Below are 18,736 nucleotides of genomic sequence, written 5' to 3'. Positions count from 1 at the left end.
GGGAAACTTTCGCCTCAACGGCCACGGCGGTTCGTTTTGTGTTCTAGTGGAAGATGCCGCCCATCGTTTGGCGGGTTTCCGAGAGATCCGGTGGCCAACACAGAGATTGGATGCTCAGCACCATCCTGCCTTCTGTTTCAAGACGGCGCCTGACGTAGCCTGACTGGGGGAGATGGCCTTGGCCTGTCCTGGCTTGTCCTGGCTTGCCCGAACCCGATGATCTACACGTACGCAGCCACGGTGGGCTGCGTGGCTGCCATTGACAGCCATCGTTTTACATGGAGAATGCCAGCGCCGCTTTCCTTGTGGGAGCGGTTCAATCTAGCGTGAGAAACGCCACCGACTGGCAAAGAGGCACAGAGGCTAGCATGGTCCAGCGCAGGTGCGATCCGACAAGTGCAACGGTTTTTTTTCTGCTGTCATGTCATGGCTGGTAGCGCCCGTTTTAGCGGGCTCGCATACGTCAGCGCACCACCACGCAGCAGCAGCAACCGGCGCACAAAAAAACGGACGATGGCCTGTGCGTTTGGGGAAACGCGGGAAACGTGGGAAACCAGCGCCCGGAATGAAACGACGGAAAACAGTTCCAGGCCGTGCACAACTGGGCTGCAGGTTGCAGAGAAACGGTTCGGTAGAAAAGAACACGCACGACTGGAAATGGGCAGCGACCAGCCACTCTCGCCAACTCTGCTGTTGCAAAAGGACACCCAAAGACACACCCAAAGGGTCTGGTTGTGCCGCCACCCTCGCAGTTGAGCCCCTAGCTGCCATCCAATCCACGGCCGCGGGACTAGCCTGAATAGTGGGGCCGGCGCCACTTTGAACAGGGCAGCAGCTTGCCTCGCTGGGCCGTGTCGCCAGTCTTGTCTTGGTCGTTGGGGTCGCCGTCGTGTCGTCTCTATTTTTCTGTCGAACCCGACAGTCAGGATCCCCTTCGCTGGCGCCGGACACGCCATCCATTTTCTGTCGTTCGGGCGCAAATCGAAAATTCCAAACGACCACCATCGCCAAGAACCCCCCAACGTCGCCGCCCACCCACGCGCGCATGATTCTCGTCCGTTTCAACCCCTGCCCCGACGACGGCCAAAAGCAAAGTCTTGACGCACGACAGGCGGCGTCCAACCCTAGCTAAAAGGACCTTGCGGCCATTCCAATTCCCGGCCAGGCGGTTTATTGCTGGTCTTTGCTTCTGTGCCGACCTGGAATTTCGACGTCGATCGTCAGGCACCGCTGCGTGGAGCATCACGAGAGGAGAGGGGAATCGAATCCGGGCGCCCATCGCGACATGTGCCAGACGGCTTGATGGCTACTATTTATCCGCCCTAACGACTGACCACCCGACCAACCCATCCTCTCGAGCGTCTAGGCCGCCCCGCCGAGAATCCCCAGGAACTCGCAAACAGAGCACTCCCGACCCTCGCCTCGTAAACAAAACACCCCGTCGCCGGCCATGGCCTCCGAGCCGCCCCAATTTCCCGAGCTGTCCCCGTACCAACAGGACAAGAACAACAACCACAACCAAAACCACCAGCGATCTGGCAGCATGTCGCTGGGAGCGCCCCCGGGCACCGCCGGCTCTGAGAACGACGGCAGCGTCAGCGGCGCCCCCCAGCCCCAACCTTCGACCGCCCCCGCTCCAGATGCTGCCGGCGCCGAGAGCGAGCGACAGGTCCATGAGGTGCTCCAGTCAGAAGTCGGCATATCTACGCTGCTGACGAGGCTAAAGCAGTCGATAAGTTCAACAAAGGTGCGTCCCCCGTTGCGCTTCCCGCTGCGCTGCTTTGCCCCCATGTTCTAACCGCCACCCCACCATCGCGCGTCACAGGAGTTTGCACTGTTCCTCAAGAAACGGGCCATCCTCGAGGAGGACCTCGCAGCAGGCCTGAGGAAGCTGTGCAAGATGTCGCAGAGTACGATGCTGCACCCGGACCACAGACAGGGCACCTTTGCCGAAGCCTACTCGGGCATGATGGGGGTTCACGACAAGATAGCGCAGAACGGGCTGCAGTTCTCGTCGTCGCTGCACCAGATGCACGACGACCTGGTAGAGCTGTACACGTACGCCGAGAAGAACCGCAAGGGCTGGAAGCAGAACGGTCTCTCGGCCGAGCAGCGCGTTGCCGACATCGAGGCCAGCGTGCGCAAGTCCAAGGCCAAGTACGACGCCCTGGCCGAGGACTACGACCGCGTCCGCACCGGCGACAGCCAGAAGGGCGGCAAGATGTTCGGCTTCAAGGGCCCCAAGTCGGCCGCCCAGCACGAGGAGGATCTGCTGCGTAAGGTCCAGGGCGCCGACCAGGACTACCACTCGCGCGTCGACCTGCTGCAGGCCGAGCGCGCCGAGCTGATGCGCACCACCAGGCCAGAGGCTATCAAGGCTCTCCAGGACACCATCCGGGAGTGCGACGCCGGCCTGACCCTGCAGATCCAGAAGTTCGCCTCGTTCAACGAGAAGCTTCTCCTGAGCAACGGCCTGAGCATCAGCCCGCTGAAGAAGGACGCCGAGACCAAGAGCCTGCGTGACATAGTCGCTGGCATCAACAACGACCGCGACATCAGCGACTTCGTGGTCAGCCACTACAGGAACGTGCCGCCACGTACCGGCGAGCCCAAGTACGAGAGGCATGCCGTGCTTGGCGGGCCGTCACACGCGGGACCGACCTCGTTGCAACCGCCGGGCCAGGTCCCCCATGGGCCGCCCAGTGCGCAGTTCAGCATGGCCTCTCAGCAGTTTCCGGGGCCTTTATCCCAAGGCGCGCCAGGCTCCACCTTTGCCTCGCCCATGGGCCCCGGCCCGGCCATGGGAGGCCCGCCCTCCAAGGGACACGAGCGCAACTTTAGTCACACCAGCTTACTGAGCAACACTAGTCTGCCATCGCAGTCAGGGAACCCGCCACCACCGCAACAACAAAACCAGCAACACCAGCAACACCAGCAACAACCACCACCACCACAACAACAACTACAGCAGCAACAGCAACAGCAACAGCAACAGCAACAGCAGTATGGGCCGCGGAATGGGCAGAACTCGGGCCCCGCCTACGGGCCTACGCCCTCGCAGAAGCCGCCGCAACTAGGGGCGCTTCCGTTCCAACAGGGCCCCCCGCAGCAGGGCCCTCCCGGCGGCCACCATGGGCATCCCAACCCGTTGATGCAGCACCAGCCGGCTGGTGCTGACCGGCCGGGGTCAGGCGGGTTCCCTCAGGGGCGGAACCACTCACCCCCGCAGGCGCCCACTCGTCCGGTGTTTGGTGTGTCGCTGGCTCGCCTGTACGAGAGAGACAGCCTGGCAGTGCCGCAGGTTGTGTACCAGTGCATCACAGCCGTGGACTTTTACGGCCTGGCGGTCGAGGGCATATACAGGCTCTCGGGATCGGTGCCGCACGTCAACAAGCTGAAGAGCATGTTTGATTCGAGTATGCCCAGATCACGCCCCTCCACTCTCTCCGTGCCATCTGATCGTCTGAATTCTAATATTCTTCTCTACGGCGCAGATTCCGACTCGCCAAATCTCGACTTTAGGAATCCCGAGAGTTTCTTCCACGACGTCAACAGCGTTGCCGGTCTTCTGAAGCAGTTCCTGCGTGACCTGCCTGATCCGCTTTTGACACGGGAGCACTACACCGCGTTCATAGAAGCAGCCAGTGAGTCTCACCCCTGACTTTTGCCATATCCTGACCCATCCAGAAAACTCGCCTGGTTCCAATATCCCCTCGCTCACATGTCAAATCTTGCTCTGCGATAGAAAGCGACGACGAGGTTGTGCGCCGCGACTCACTGCATGCCATCATCAACAACCTACCAGACCCCAACTACGCGACGCTGCGGGCGCTGACGCTGCACCTGCACCGCGTCATGGACAACTCGCACACGAACCGCATGAACTCGCAGAACCTGGCCATCGTGTTTGGGCCCACCCTCATGGGCACGGGTGCCAACAGCGACATCTCGGACGCTGGGTGGCAGGTCCGCGTCGTGGACACGATACTGCAAAACACGCTGCAGATCTTTGACGAGGACTGAGGCCAATGCTTTCCCGCCGTCTCGAGTGCTCCCTTCAACTCTCCGCTTATGGACACAGCTATACCGGTATAGGTATAATGTAAATTTGACGTCGATGTTGCTGTTTGCTATTTGCTTGCCCTGCCAGCGAGCAACTCTATCTTGGAAGGAGGTTTTTGTGACTCTTGCTTGTCTGTATGGGTCTATGTTCTTTAGCTTCTATCTGTCTTTTGGGTGGCATCGCCTGTTTTAGATTCGGTGGGAATGACAAATAAACATCATGGCTGGAGTTTTATTTTATTTTCTTGCTACGCTAACCCTTGACTCCTTCTTCATATCCTGTGCCCGTGATATATGTCATGCTCTGCGGTTCATATCTACGTTAGGTTGTCCCTTGGATCTATATAACTTGAATATCGACCGAGCCAACCACCCTGTTTAGTTCATCCCACAAGGGCCGACGTCGAATACCAGGCACAGTGGCGAGTTACCCAGCTCGGCAATGTAGATGCCCGATGGGTCTGACTAACATGGCTGAACAGAACCACAGTAACGTGTGTGGCGAGCTCCTGAAGGCAGTTATTCCCAACGGGCGGAAGCATCCTCCCCCATCATCTGACGATAGTTGGGTGTTGCGGCCTCCTCGTTGCCGACTGGGGGCGCAAAGAAGCCATAATGTTCCTCCCCCTAAGCTGATCAGAGTCTGGCATGGCGGCTGAGCTACCGGTGATTAGCATCTGAGGCACCAAGACTCGGCCGAGTCTGTTCCATGACCATTGACGAACATCAATAGGAGGCTGCTCTCCGGCTTTGCCCACCCCAACCACCCCCGTTTACTAGATGACGCATCCCTCCTCTTGGGGAGGCTAGGGCCACCCCAATGACGTGTTTTCTGCCCAGAACTTACCATTGTGCCTATTCAGCTTTTTTGAGGCCCCGCTTCTCTTCCTATTCTTTGGCTTATTGGACCCTGCCCATCCCAAGGTTCGGATGGCAAACAGCAATATCAAAGCTATCGTTCCACGTTCAAAAGCCGCAGCCTGACAATGCTCAGCCTGCTACCTCCCCAACGAAACCCAGCCATTCTACGGAAAATGAACAAGGTTGGCAAGCCCCAGCTGCAGATTCCCATCGTTTTGCTCTGATACTTTCAGGACTCTGTGGTGCTCGCTTTCCACATGTTGCGATTGGGTTTGAGCGTTCCGTCGTCTCTTCTCTTCTTTTGGAGCTGGGTGTAAGAGTTGGCCGACAATACCAAGGCTACGGCCGTAATGACGTGATGAGAGGAGGCTCTGCGTCCTAATGATCGGATTTGCGTTTCTCATTGGCCGGGGTCGGGGCCCTTATTCGTCTCTATTCTGCAATAGACTCATAATAGGTGGCTGGCGAAAAGGCGCCACGGCCAGAGATCAGATTCGTGACTCTCATTGGTTGGGTTTGGGGCTTTCCTGCCGAGCGCCTCCCTCCTGCAAGGCTATCTCCTGTTGGGCTCCTGCCCCATCCGTGTCCATTTAAACTGCCCTGATCCCCCGACTCCCACTTTCCTTTGCTCTTCTTTTCTCTCCCAGACACAGCAAGCTTTCCTTGACATTTCCCGTTCCCAAGCACCTTTTTTCTCCCACATCTTGTTGTATTCTAGATACCCGGTCATCACTGTTTCCCGCAGTACAATGTCTACCAACGCCGCTGTGGGTGCGCCTGCCGGCGACCGCGCGCGCACGCGCATGCGCACACCCGCCGTCCAGGAGGCCATGAAGAAGCCCGTCTACACTTTCGAGACTCTTGAAGAGTACGAGAGGATCTACAGGTCCGGCACCGAGTTCGAGACTTCCCTAGAGCAGGGCGCCATCGACAAGTTCCACGAGGATGAGCACGTGTTCCGGACCTGGGTCGTATGTCGCCTCAAGGACATGGACGCCCGTCAACATTGGATCTATGCGCTCGAGGTGAACGACAAAGTCGAGGGCTTCCCGAAGCCGGGTGATCGGTGCATGATCGCCATCAACAACGGAGCCGCCGGCCGGGACCCAGCCTCGCGCGAGTGGTCGGCCGTTCGAATTGAGATGCCGGGTGGCCGCCTAAAGGCCTACGCCGTCTTCCGGGTCTCCATGCCCGTACATGTCGCAGCCGACATCATTCTAAAGCCGATTATGGAAACCGACTTCACCACGGCCACGGCAATCCCAAACTTCCTCTCCAGTAACATGACGTACTCGATGATCACCCTCGACGAATACGAGGATGTGACCAGCAAGGCCGAGCTCGGAGCTCTGGACACCCTCATCGAGGGCGTGGGCGAGGACATGGAGCGCGCCCGACAGGTTTTCGATTGGATCCGCACTTTCAAGAATCCAGCCTTCACCGTTAACCTGTTTGAAAAGCTGCCGTACATGAAAGATCTCATTAACGACCCCAACTCCCTGCCGCCCAAGCTCAAGAGCATGGCCGAGGGCCTGAACTCGCTTCAAAAGAAGACCTTCATTGAGCTCCTCGCCAACCTTCCCTGCGGCGTTGGCATTATCCCTGGTGGCCCTGGCGGCGGCAAGACTTTTTTCAACATGCTCATCACCGCCATGGCCCAGGCGGGCATGATCGAGTTTATGGATGAGGACGGCAACAAGAAGCAGCGCCGGCCCAAGATTCTGTATCTTCTCGACATCAACCGCCCCGTCGATGACACTACCGACAAGTGCGTCAAGATATCCGAAGACCTTGGCGATGACAAGAAGATTGTTCGCATGTTTGGTAAGCAGCCAGTCCCTCCCCCCTCCCAGGTTCGGTTTCAGTTCCAAGCAAAGCTAACACGATTCAACTTAGGATGGGGCCGCGAGTATGACCAAGGCCTCAAGTCACGCAAGAATGCGCACGGAGCAGCCACCATAGCCGAGGCGGTCGCCGAAGCTACCCACGACGGAGTCCACAACGAAGCCATTGCGGACAACTTCCTGCTCCAGGCACAGATGGCTGCCAACGAAGCGGCATCATCCCAGACGAAGACGATGTGCCGTGCCCCAACCCTCGACCAAGTTGCTTTCCAGCGATTTGAAGAGAACAAGGCACATTACGCGGAGCTTGACAATCTCCTGCAGCAGTACCTGTCGGACCCCTGCTTCGACAAGATGCGCCAGCTCCGTGATGAGACGTACACCTTGTACCAAGACAGCCTGTACGAGGTCGACTTTTTGGCGTCGACTCCAGTTGCTGCGGTGAACCTGGCCGGGGGCAAGTATCTGCCCGACATCATCCTCTTCGACGAAGCGTCGCATGCCCGAGAGCTCGCGAACCTGATCGCCATCGCCCACTTCCAGCCCATGGCGTGGATATTCACCGGCGACTTCCGACAGACTGGCTGCTACGTCGGATCCATGAACAAGAACCCGTGGGAGGTACAGATGAGGATATCCATGATGGAGCGGGCGCACCACGCGGATGCCATCAAGCATGAGCTTCTGATGAATCACCGTGCCTACGGCTGGCTCCACCAGATGCCGTCGGCGGTCTTCTACAAGAACCGCATGGTCTCGGGAATCCCCAGGGATGACATGGTTCCCCAGTCCACCCTATACCTGCGCAACTGGCTTGGACGCTTTACCTCCAACCACACGGTGTACGTCCCCCGGCTCGTTGTTCACCAGCTGGCGAATCAGCCCGCTCTTCAAGTTGCCAAGAGTTGGTACCACCCGGGTCATCAGGCTTGGGTCCTCGACCGCTGCAAGGAGTTGATGAGCGACAAGAACTTCCGATCTGTGGACGGAGAGTCGCCTGGAACAATTCTCATCATCGCGCCCTATCGCGAGGCTTTCTTGCGGTACAAGAAGGCGGTCAAGGAGCTCATCGGCGCGCTCCACGAGCAGATTCGAGAGGAGGTTCATAACCGCCTGAGGTATGCGAGAAGCAGCGACTCTGCTTACGACTCGGAAGACACTGGGAGCATGAGCGAGTACAGTGTCGGGGAGGAGGAAGAGGCAGTGGCGAGGATCCAAGAGGGCGTGAAGGCCTTGCCGAAGATCGAGGCCAGGACCATCGACAACGTTCAGGGCAACGAAGCGGACGTAGTGTTCATCGACCTAGTTCGGGATTGGCCCACACAGTTCCTCGATGATCCCAAGCGCCTCGCTGTCGCAACGACCCGAGCGCGCCAGGCCGAGATCTACATGATGCCGACCAAGATGGCGGGGCAGGTCGGCACGAAGACGACCTACCTGCGGCAGATCTACGAGAGTTGCCGCAACAACTCTGAGGGACGCCGTGCGTGGGTCTAAGGCCCTGGGACCAAAGAAGCAGACGAAGGACTGTGATGTTAGATTGGAATCCGGAAGTACAGATTTTTTATGAGGCGCAATGTCCTAGAAGATACCCCAAAAAGGCGTTTTACGGAAAGGAGTTGTTAGTTCTGGATTCGGTTGTTTGTAATATAATTGAAAGAATTCCGCAGCAGAAAGTTGTTTTTTTTCCCTTACATTGAATCACGACACTAGAGAAGAACAAGAGGGCTTCGATATGACTTGAAATCCTATGGATGGTGACCTGAGCGGGTCTTCTGGCTACAGGACTCTTAAGGAATATCGCAAATGCTATCAATGAAGTTGAAGAGTTTAGTCCTTCTAGATTCGGCGAAGGGTTATATCTAGAATTTAGAGTTGTTTTTCATATAATTTCACAGGAAACGTTTGTTTGGTTTCACTTGGTCACAATGAACCCAGGCAGCAAAGAAGCACGGAGAAAAGATCTGACAAAAGGCGCAATGTGCTAGCTGATAGCCTAAGCGGGCGCTCTAGTTGAGAGGCGTCGTCGATATTAAGTCGGTTGCGGCTGAGCCAAGGTCCAGGGGGCCCCTGCGCCGCGCGGGTGGGCGTGGAGCTGTGCGGGCTGCCAATCTCAATCGAACATGAATCGATTCACTTGACACTTGACACGGCCGAAATATCAACGTCTCTGCTTTGCGTCTTTGTCGCCCTCAAGTCGCCCGAGTGTAGTCTAAAGGGCACAGGCCCAATCATGCCGCCGCCACCGCGACTGGCACTTTTCATGCCAAGGCCAATCGGCCTCTGGCCCAAGATTCAATCGTCTCACCGGCTCTGGGCGGCCACCACCCGTAGACCCAGCCAGTGGTCTCGCCCGGCTCCCGGAACCGCCCGGCTCTTCTCGTCGAGCGCCCCGAGACCAAGCCAGCCCCAGATCCAAGCCCACAGCCCCGGACCCAGCAGCAGCAACCAACCACCACCACCACCACCACCACCACCACCACCAGGCGGCCAGCGGACCAACAAGCCCTTCCACCTCCGCCCCTCCACCTACGTCTTCCTCACCCTCGGCGTCCTCCTCGGCTCCGCCGCGCGCTTCCTCATCAGCCCGCCCGCGCCGCCCACCCCGGGCAGCGCTGAGGACGCGGCGCGCCTGGCCCAGATCCGCGCCGAGGCCGAGTCCCTCCCGGCGCTGCGCGCGCTGGCGGCGGACCCCAAGTGGACGCGGTCGTGGGACGCCTATGCCTCCGTGCCGGAGGCCGCGCGCCCGCACCGCCTCACGTCGGGCGCGCTGGCCGGCAGCCGCGGGCTCGCGTTCCAGCGCGTCTTCCGGGCCGCCGACGACGACGGCACGGGGGAGACGGCCGCCGTCGTGTACCTGGGCGCGTCGACGGCCGGCTGGCCGGGCACCGTGCACGGCGGCGCGTCGGCGACGCTGCTGGACGAGAGCATGGGCCGCTGCGCGCTCGCGGCGCTTCCCGGCCGGGCGGGCGTGACGGCGTCGCTGGAGCTGAGGTACGTGTGGCCCGTCGTGGCGGATAGGTTCCACGTCGTGCGGTGCAGGCCGCTGCGGGAGGAGGAGTTGGCGCCCGGGGAGAGGGGGAAGAGGGACCGCAAGGTTTGGGTGGTGGCCACGGTGGAGGACCTGAAGGGGACCGTGTGCGTCGAGGCCAAGGCGCTGTTCGTCGCACCGAGGGGGATCAAGCTGGCGCCGCTCGGTGATGAGTTTTGAGCCACTGGGGGTTAGTGGAGAAGTTGGTGTAGAGCTCGAGGGCGTTGACAATGCCGGGAGAGGTTTCACGGGCTACAAGGATAAGTCGTTGTTTATTTCTATCATTCTTGGTTTTTGTTTTGGCCTGTCCTGTTCAAGACACCGTCTTGGAATTCCTTCCGGGCCGTCCGTTCCATCCATTAAGGCCGCGTGTTCCATCTAGGAATGTGCCAGCCCGCGTCCCGCAAGAAAAAGAAGAGGCACAAAAAGCAAAGGCACAAACAAGAACGAAGGCCAACTACCTGTCGCCAGGGGAAAGCGACCAGGCATCAACCGTTCCAGTCCCCATGGCATAAAGATGGATCTAATGTGTGTGTGTGTGTGTGTGTGTGTGTGTGTGTGAAGGCCGAAAGCATATAGGAACATGACAAAAAGGCTGCCGAGGCCACGCCCGGCCGACAATGTCCCAAAAAAACACAGGAGGTAAAAATCCGAACAACTACAGAGGCAGAGGAAAGATCGGTGGTGGTGACTGAAGAGAAGACTGAGAAGCAGCCCACTCACGAACAAGACCGGTAGTTCATGGCATCGGCCGTCGGGACGTAGGCGTACGTCGGCGGCGGCTGCGGATACATGTAGCCTGCCGCGAGCTGATGCGGGTAGGGCGGGTACGAAAACTGCTGGCCGGCGGGCCATTGCGCCATCTGGTAGTCGTATTGACAGGGATATGTTTGTTGTTGCTGCTGCTGCTGCTGCGGATAGTACACGTGCTGCTGCGCCTGCTGCTGCTGCTGGTGGCAGTGACTGCAGACGGGCTGGTGATACTGGCACGCAAGGGCGTGGTGTCCACAGCTGTGCCAGTTCTGCGGCTGTGCTTGCACGTCGGCGTGCTTTTGCAAGAGAAACGACGGCAGCGCTTGGGGCGACGAGCTCTCATACTGCTGCTGCTGCTGCTGCTGCTGCTGTCGAGGCGACGGGTCCCCTCCGCCCACGCCGAGCTGCTCCAGCATCTCCCGCTGGCGTGCCTGCAGCTGGTTGTACTCGCATACCAGCTCGCGCTGCTGCCCGTCGGCCACCTCCTAGGCGCCGCCGGGGTGCGGCTGCTGGCCAGACGGCGGCGGCGGCGGCGGCGGCGGCGGCGTGGTGGAGCGCTGGCCGAGCCCGCCGCCGGGTGGCGATGACGACGACGCCGCCGCCGCCGCGCCGAGTCCTCCCCTTATGGTTGCCCTCGCGACAACGCCGCCGCCGCCGCTGACCACCATGGTCGCGTGGCGGCCGCCGTGACTCCCGAGGCCGCCCGCCGGGAAGGCTCGAGTGGGTGGTGGCGTCGGGGTTGTTGTGGCGTAGGCCGTGCGGCCGCCTGGGCCGCCGCCGCGTCTGGGCCAGCCGGTTCCTCTATTGCTGGGACCTCCGCGGTGGTACATGTTGTTGTTGTTTGGGTTGTGGTTGTGGCTGCGGCTGCTGCTGCCCCCAAAGGGAGGGGGGCCGCCGCCGTAGCCGCCGGTGGGTCCTCCCCTCCCGGGCCCCGAGACGTGGTAGCTTCTGGCTGGCCGGCCCCACTGGCCCCTATTCGAGAGAGGGCCTCTAGGCGCTTGCAGAAGCACTGCCTGCGCGTTGTTGCTGTTGCTGTTGCTGTTGTTCCTGCTGCCAGCGCCTGCGACGGCGCTAGCGCTAGCGCTAGCGCTAGTGGTGGTGACCTTTGCCTGGTCCTGCTCGCCGCCGCCGTTGCCGGCACCGTCAGCGCTGCCAGGCTTGGGAGGGCTGTGGCGGCCCGTTGGCCCCGCGGCGGCGCGGGCGCCCGCCCTGATGGCCTGCCTCCTCACCTGGCGGGCGGTCGGCGGCTTACCCGAAACGTTGAACCGGATGTGCTTGACCGGGTCCGTGGCCATGACGTTTGCGGCCAGCCCGGCCGCCTCGAGCTCGTCGGGCGGCGTGGTGCAGACCTGGAACAGGTTCTCGAGGCTGGCGAGCGGGGCCAGCTCGGGCAGCCACATGCGGACGTAGGTGCCGTCCTTGTCGTAGTCGAAGGCCTGCTTGATGGGGTTGAAGATGCGGACCTTGCCGCGCGGGTCGAAGCCGACGCCAGCCACGTACTGCCAGTTGCCCCAGTTGGAGCAGGCGTCGTAGTCTACCAGCATCATCTCGTACCACTCGGCCCCGTACCGCCAGTCGATGCCCAGGTGCTTGGACAGGAACGACGCCACGTTCTGCCGCCCGCGGTTGGAAGTGTAGCCCGTGTGAAGCAGTTCGCGTTGCGACGCGTCGATGAGCCCCAGCCCCGTCGTGCCGGCCTTGAACCGCTCCAGGCGGGCCGCCGTCTCCCGCACCTGCTCGGGGGTGGAGGCAGCAGCTTCTGGGTCTGCCGTCTTCCATGCCGTCTGGTAGGTGCTGGTGGTGGCGGTGGCGGTGGCGGCGGGGGTGGCGGTGGCGGCGGTGGCAGCATCCCCGGCTGCGGGTGGCTGGTCTTCTACCGAGGCGCCGCTGCCATCTCCGCGGCTGTCACTCTGATAGCCGTGCACAGAAAACAGCTTGGCCTCGATCTTCCTGGCGTAGAGACGCATGTAGTCCCTCCACATGAGCTCCTCCCTCACGGCCTTGATGTCGTCCGTTTCTCCCTTGCCGAAGCCCTCGGCACCCTCGAGCGTGGGGTCGGTCCCATCCTCGAGGCCCACGAGAGCCTCGTGAACCTGCCGCGCCGTGATGCAGCCCTGAGCGAGGTAGGCCGACAGCTTGGTGCTAAAGTCGGCCCCTACTAGCCCGTTGCGCCTCTGCTTGTACTTTGATATGATCCCCGAGCTCACCACATAAACAAGACGTTCTTGTGCGGCATCCTCGCCTCCGTGGAACGGGTGGGCGCTAATGGAGCCGCCGGGTAAGGTGAGCATCGTCTCGAAAGGGCCCTTCAAGGGAAGCAGAAGGGCCGGCTCGAGTTTTTCGTACGTCTCGGGTATGACAAAGGGCGCTGCCTGCTCGGGGATGGACCCGGCCTCTGGGAATGCAGGAAGGGAACCAGGAGCAGGCCGAGGGAGGGTCTTTCGGGGCTTTTGCCTCAGGGGCTCAACTGACTTCCGGTAGTCGGTGAATATCTGAGGGAGTTCATGTGCTTCCTTGAAGTTGAGATCGCGACTGTGAAGGGGAGAAATGCCATGTTAGAAGCCACCTGCTCATATACCGAGCCTCTCGGAACAGTCCATCCGGACGAGGAGAGAGAGAGTCCAGTCTGTGGAGTAGGTAGATGGGTGCCACAGTACTCACTCATCAACAAAGTACTTCTCGTCAACCCATCGCTGGAACTCAAAGCCATGCTGCTGGCAGACGGCCGCGACGGCATCCTCGTCCGCAGTCTCCTCGGGGCACACCTCGGCCGTCATCCACACGGCGCCCGTGTCACCACGCTTCTCGAGGCCGTCGAGAAGCCCCTCCGCAACGTCTTTGAGCATGCCCGCGCGCAGCTCTAACCCACTATCAAGAGACTCGAAAGACGACTTCAGGTTCCAGACGGACTCGGCGATGAACTTGGCGCGGTAAGGGCCGCAGCGCCGATACCGGCTGACACGGCCCCTGGCCTCGGGGTACGGACTCTTGCTCCCATCTTTGACAAAACCCGAAATTTCCATCTGATGAGCCGGAAACACAAAGACCGGCAGCATGTGTGTGAAGCCATGGTCTTTGTGCGATGCCAGATGGTGCAGAACCGGGTTGTCAGTGACACGGAGGTCCTTGCGGAGCAGATAAATCAGGATCTTTCGTCCAGGCATGACTTAAGCGCCCTGTATGCCTTTCCTCGGGTGTGTGTGAGAAGGGTCAGGGTAAATCTAGTCCAATGATTCTGGATTAGTCGACTATTACGGTCTCGCCTGGGCTCAGTCAGTGAAAAGGGAGGCGAGGGGGGCCTGCTAAGTATATACAGGTCTACAGTTTGCCCAGTTTGCCTGCAGTAAAGGGCCGGCGCAAGCAGTAATACAGGGGGGGCGTGTTTGGGTGGCAAGCTCCGGCGCCGATGTGATGGGGCAGCCAGTCGGCTGATGCCTGAAGTCTGACCGCTTTCGGAATTTGCCCGAGAACAGTATGGGTGATGAGTGTAAAACCGACAAGGGGACTAGACTAGCCCTGACGAGTTGGGTCTAGAAAAACAGGCTCGTAGACGCTAGAAGCCGGAGAGATTGCAGGGGCTCCACGGAAGCCCAGTCAAGAGTGAGAGGGAGTACTGAGGTAGGGCACTTGATATATGAACCGTGGACTGGGTCGCCAGGGTGTCAAAGAGACCGACAATGAGATATCTCCAGAAACCGTAGCGGGGAGATTCCCGTATTTGCTAAAAGGATGGCAAGAAGTAGGAAGGGGAAGCAAAACGACATAACAGGGATTATCCCTGGAGGCGACCGAGTCCAGACAAGGAAGGGCCTAGAGTGCCTGGCTGAGATGGAGGGTCATCAGGTGGCTGTGGAGGAGGATGTCGAGTGTAGCTTGTCCCTCTTCCGACGGCAGTCGACGCAGTAAAGCCACGACGAGGGGGTTTCCTGATGCGACCGCAGTGGCGCCGACTGCCCTGATACCGGTCGGGGCCGGCGCCAGGCTGGAGAAAGCGGCGGATTGCAGCTGAACCCAGAGAGAGGCCACTGGGCAGACGGTGGGCGAGGCACAGTCTCACCGGTAAGGGCCCCGGATGTGCTGTTCGTCTTTTAGCGTGGCGCCAAGACAAGCCCGCGGAAAGAAGCCAAACCACAGCCTCGGGACCGGACAGGCAGAGGCAGGAGGTACCGGTACGTGCTGTATGTCAGGGCGTGGCACCCACTGCCGGCGACCTGTGGCTGGCCCTGCCCGGTGCCAGGGTACCGATAACGCGCTGGTACCTGCGGGAGAGGGTACTATTGATGGGACAAGGCCCCTCGAAGTGGGATGGGCCGGACGGTTCGCTCCGCCGCAGATGTGGGCGGAAAGAGCGAGCCGAAGCTGCCTAGTCGAGGTGGGCAGGAAGGTAGGTACTCAGCACTCAGCGCTTTCAGGGGGGAGGGGTGGTTGACATCGGAGGTCGGCAGCAACCCCAGGCCGACACCGGTTGTTTGTTGTTTGTTGTTTATTGTTTGTTGTTTATTGTTTACTGTTTATCGTTTGCTGTTTGTCCTTTGGCCTGAGAGGAGACTAGAGTTGAGGCAGGGGAGCAACACGACGCCGGCTATGACCGAGTACCTCTAGTTGATAGCTGCACGAGGGGGGTGCATGTGTCTACTGACAAAAGACACATGACTTGCCGGGATTCCGCGTTTGATAGCCCAACCCCCAGCCCAGATGGGCCTCCCAGCTCCAGCGGTTGCCTATGACCATTCCTGTGACCATGCCTGTGACCATGATGGATGTGGCTCAGCCCGGGACAAAGACAAACCAACACATGCCGCTAAGCAAGGAGCCTCTCCCTCGCCCCCGCCGAGATGCGTCAACTAGCTAGCCGAACATTTCGGGAAACAAATGCCACTGAAATTTGAATGCAAATAGCACCTATTGAAGTGGACGAGGGTTGCTTGTGGCTCGATGTGGCAGTTGGTGCTTCCTTCCTTGTCCAGATTTCCTTCCTTATCTAGATTTCCTTCCTTGTCCAGATCGAGTCCCAGACTCTGATTCAGAGCGCCGACAAGGGTGCGTCCAGATCGGCCCCGCCCACTGCCGCCCACCCCCGCCAAGCTGTGTCTGCACTGTCTGCACCCCCACCCGCTTTTACGAACCCCAATCGGGAGATGCAAATTCAACAAGCCCAACTTCATTCCACCCTCCATCGCCTTTTTTGCCCCATCGTCGTCCAGATCGTAAACGCTTCGATAGTACTGGCTATCAGCACACACCCCAGGCCTTTTCTGATCACCAATATTTCCCAACAGCTCCCTTGATAGGCTGCGCTGCGAAACCAGCCCGGCCACTAGCCGTGCGAACCGAACCGCCCATCCCAAAAACGGAACCATTCCGAAGGCACCAAAAACCAATGCGGAAATTTTTAACTTTGCCGCCCTCGACCTAGGCCTAGGGGCTAGTACGTGGACGTGCAGAAAATACGACGTATCAACCCGTATAACCAGCCGGCACGCTACTTTTATTCTGCTGCCAATGTATCCCCTATTTGTCCCTCACCGCCCTCGCCTAACGAGAGGCTCAGGTCGCCTTTCTAACCGGGAACGGCTGAAGCCTCATCCGCCGCGTTTTGATGCCCATGGAAATCGACGACGCCACCATATAGCCGAGGCGTCAAGTCGGACCCAGCCGGGCGGCACTTGACCTGATCATCCCCTCTCCTTGGTCACCCTGAGGGCCGGCCCACGTGTCCAACGACCGTCTACCGGCTAGCATTGCGCAGACCTTCTCTTCTCGGACATGTGCGCGTGGAAGTCATACGCCAAGCCAGTTTAGCGCCCACAATACGGGGGAGGCAACCCATCGCCAATGCTCACCTTATACGAATCCCCTCATCTCACCGCCACAAGACCGAGCAAAAGGACCGTATCGTGCTGTCATGCTTGCCCAGGCTGTGATTGTGGTGCCTCTAGAAGGTTCACGGTCTAGACGCATCGGTGCGGCGACTCGACTTTCACCTTTCTTTGCTTTTTCTCCCCCCTGATCCCCCGTAGCGTGGGAAAATGTCTCACAAAACCAGCAGCCATCGGCATTTCCGGCGACACAGCTTGTCCGGGGGATATTATCTCCTTTCTCCGAATACCCCGACCCCTTTCCCAGCCTCGTAGCTCTTTGCTAGTGGCTGCGTAGGGATTGAGGCTCACAACCAGGTTTGCTGTGTGACATGCGTCGTCTCTGGCAGCTGCATCATATTCGCTTAGAATTGCTGCTCGACGCTCTCGCAGCCCCTGACTTACTGGCTGAGTGGACCCTCTCGGCATATCAGCATGCATATCCCTTTCGGCTACCCCTGCCTGGCAGGGTAGAAACCCTCAATTTGACCGACTTCCATCACTGAGTCGTTGCGAATGGAGGCTATCGACACATCCCTGTTCGCCTGGAGCGGCCGCGCGAACGAATCCAACCCCTGCATCGCCTCGCCCACATGGCACCCGCGTGCGCGGCCGCCAGCCCCTTCAGCTCTGTCGTGTTTTTTGCAACCTGGCCCCTGGGCGTCATCGCGGGTGGGTGGGTTGGGTCCGATGGGGCCGTCGTGCGCCACCTCTGCCGCCACTCCGAGCACACCCCTACCCCTTCCCACCCGCTGATCTAGGTGCTCTGCAGAAAACGGGCGTTTCTTTCCCTTCTTAACCACGCGAGAGGCTGAAGCCTGAAGGCCGACATGAACGCCTCTCATGGGTCTGGACGGCAGCCGCGCGGTCTTCCCTTCCAGTTAGCAGGCCCTTGTGCGACCCCAAAACGTACGATTTGACCATGACAAGCAAACGCTAGTCCAGTACGCCCGTTGTGTGTCTGATGGGGTTTTGGCTTTTCTTTTCGGATTTCTCATCGTCGGTTGTACAGGCCACAATTGGCCTACCTACCCTACACATCATGCCGAGATGAAAGGCGCCAGGGCTGCATTTGCGTGGGCGCATGTGCGTGTAACCCGAGCAGAACGGCCGCCACACGCACCACACGCCTGGTCCCGTCCAGCTGGTACGCTAGGCCGTCTACCCGGGCATCTAGAACGATGGCGTCTAGGGATGGGAATCATCAGGCCACATTCGGCACCCAAACCCAGGGAAGCTCGCGGTGACCTTCCTTTTTGGGCCAACCCCCTCCCGCATGGCTGTTGGTAAAATCATCAGGCCTGAACAGCCATTCAGAGCGTCACGGCCGTATCGACGGGGCAATATTGAGAATGCATCTCAAAATGGAAACAGATTGCGACGTCCTCCGAAGGGCCAAGAAAAAAAAAAGTCTATGTATCCGCACATTGAATCCCACACACACTTTACCTGTACAACATCATCACCACGCCTATCTATATCCCTTGCAGCAAAAATTTGCTACGGCCGGGGATGCGCCACCACCACAGGGCTCGGGCAAAAAGGAAGAAGTGAAAAAAGTGCGCACATATGCCTCACAGCTTCGCCTTGGGCTCTTCCACCTCGGCATCACTGGGCTTTAGCCGCACCAAGCCCTACAGCAGACAGGCGAGGAGGGTCAGTAATCACGTGGCGATGGGGAGAATGGCAGGCGAAAGAAAGGAGCAGAGGCCCGGGGAAAAAAAACTCACCTCCTGGAAGCACGTGGCCAACAGGGTGCCGTCCTTGCTAAAGATCCTCTGGGTCACGACGCCGCGGCCGTCGCCGGACCAGGGGCTCTCCATCTCGCTCAGCATCCACTCGTCGGCGCGGACGCGGCGGGGCTCGTGGAAGTAGATTGTGTGGTCGAGGCTGACCATCATGCCGACCGAGGGGCGGCCGACGTACGAGGCCAGCGGCTCGCCGTCGTCGAAGCGGTGCAGCGCCATGACGTGCGCCCGGGACTCGTCGTCCAGCTCCGCCACCTCCTCGGGCTTCACGGGGAAGCGCCAGAGTTTGTGGATGCGCGGCACCGTGCCCATGAAGTAGCTGTCGCTCATGTAGGCCAGCGCGCACAGGTGCGCCGGCAGCCCGCCCGCGGCGCTGATGCGGCCCCGCGCCCGCGTCCACTGCCGCATCCGCCTCTCGTGCACCACGTCGCTATCCCGGTTCACCATGGCGATGGGCCCGGCCTGGAAGGGGCCCTGGCCGCCGCCGCCGCCGTGGATGCGCGGCTCGGGGGTCGGCCACAGGCTCGTGTCGTCGGGCGGCGGCGGGCCCGCGTCGGGCGGGAACGCGGCCGCGTGCCT

At 59.9% G+C, this 18,736-nt stretch overlaps 8 protein-coding genes across 8 annotated transcripts in view; 3 read left to right on the top strand and 5 right to left on the bottom strand.

Moving 5' to 3' along the window:
- Positions 1–316: 316 nt before the first annotated feature.
- GGTG_11733 (hypothetical protein) lies at positions 317–960 on the bottom strand (the record flags this gene model as incomplete). The annotated part of the gene is made up of 2 exons (XM_009229624.1): positions 317–416; positions 650–960. The coding sequence occupies 2 exons, from the start codon at positions 958–960 to the stop codon at positions 317–319; spliced, it is 411 nt and encodes a 136-aa protein (XP_009227888.1).
- On the top strand, positions 492–4,374 carry GGTG_11732 (hypothetical protein). Its single transcript, XM_009229623.1, has 4 exons — positions 492–1,747; positions 1,826–3,416; positions 3,495–3,644; positions 3,746–4,374. The coding sequence occupies exons 1-4, from the start codon at positions 1,451–1,453 to the stop codon at positions 4,021–4,023; spliced, it is 2,316 nt and encodes a 771-aa protein (XP_009227887.1). The 5' UTR covers positions 492–1,450; the 3' UTR covers positions 4,024–4,374.
- Positions 4,375–5,672: 1,298 nt separating this feature from the next.
- Positions 5,673–8,483, top strand: GGTG_11731 (hypothetical protein; the record flags this gene model as incomplete). Its single annotated transcript, XM_009229622.1, has 2 exons — positions 5,673–6,747; positions 6,820–8,483. The coding sequence occupies 2 exons, from the start codon at positions 5,673–5,675 to the stop codon at positions 8,262–8,264; spliced, it is 2,520 nt and encodes an 839-aa protein (XP_009227886.1). The 3' UTR covers positions 8,265–8,483.
- Positions 8,484–8,877: 394 nt separating this feature from the next.
- GGTG_11730 (hypothetical protein) lies at positions 8,878–10,322 on the top strand. The gene has a single exon (XM_009229621.1). It carries the CDS (start codon positions 9,001–9,003, stop codon positions 9,976–9,978), a length of 978 nt encoding a protein of 325 aa, XP_009227885.1. The 5' UTR covers positions 8,878–9,000; the 3' UTR covers positions 9,979–10,322.
- Positions 10,323–10,517: 195 nt separating this feature from the next.
- On the bottom strand, positions 10,518–10,967 carry GGTG_11729 (hypothetical protein; the record flags this gene model as incomplete). The annotated part of the gene is made up of 1 exon (XM_009229620.1): positions 10,518–10,967. One exon carries the CDS (start codon positions 10,965–10,967, stop codon positions 10,518–10,520), a length of 450 nt encoding a protein of 149 aa, XP_009227884.1.
- A 69-nt stretch (positions 10,968–11,036) lies between these two features.
- GGTG_11728 (hypothetical protein) lies at positions 11,037–15,556 on the bottom strand (the record flags this gene model as incomplete). The annotated part of the gene is made up of 2 exons (XM_009229619.1): positions 13,213–15,556; positions 11,037–13,083 (listed from the first exon to the last, which is right to left on the bottom strand). Exons 1-2 carry the CDS (start codon positions 13,713–13,715, stop codon positions 11,037–11,039), a joined length of 2,550 nt encoding a protein of 849 aa, XP_009227883.1. The 5' UTR covers positions 13,716–15,556.
- A 1,305-nt stretch (positions 15,557–16,861) lies between these two features.
- On the bottom strand, positions 16,862–17,254 carry GGTG_11727 (hypothetical protein; the record flags this gene model as incomplete). Its single annotated transcript, XM_009229618.1, has 1 exon — positions 16,862–17,254. One exon carries the CDS (start codon positions 17,252–17,254, stop codon positions 16,862–16,864), a length of 393 nt encoding a protein of 130 aa, XP_009227882.1.
- Positions 17,255–17,983: 729 nt separating this feature from the next.
- Positions 17,984–18,736, bottom strand: part of GGTG_11726 (acyl-CoA thioesterase II) — a gene marked incomplete at both ends in the record, with an annotated part of 2,130 nt that continues 1,377 nt past the window's right edge. The window contains 2 exons of the mRNA XM_009229617.1: positions 17,984–18,043; positions 18,140–18,661. Coding sequence (XP_009227881.1) covers positions 17,984–18,043; positions 18,140–18,661 — 582 coding nt within the window. The remainder of the gene's footprint in view (positions 18,044–18,139; positions 18,662–18,736) is intronic.

This window comes from Gaeumannomyces tritici (genome assembly GCF_000145635.1).
Source record: "Gaeumannomyces tritici R3-111a-1 unplaced genomic scaffold supercont2.7, whole genome shotgun sequence".
Lineage (NCBI taxonomy): Eukaryota > Fungi > Ascomycota > Sordariomycetes > Magnaporthales > Magnaporthaceae > Gaeumannomyces > Gaeumannomyces tritici.
The sequence above is the reverse complement of the archived record's forward strand: the minus strand, read 5'-3'. Positions and strand labels throughout refer to the sequence as shown.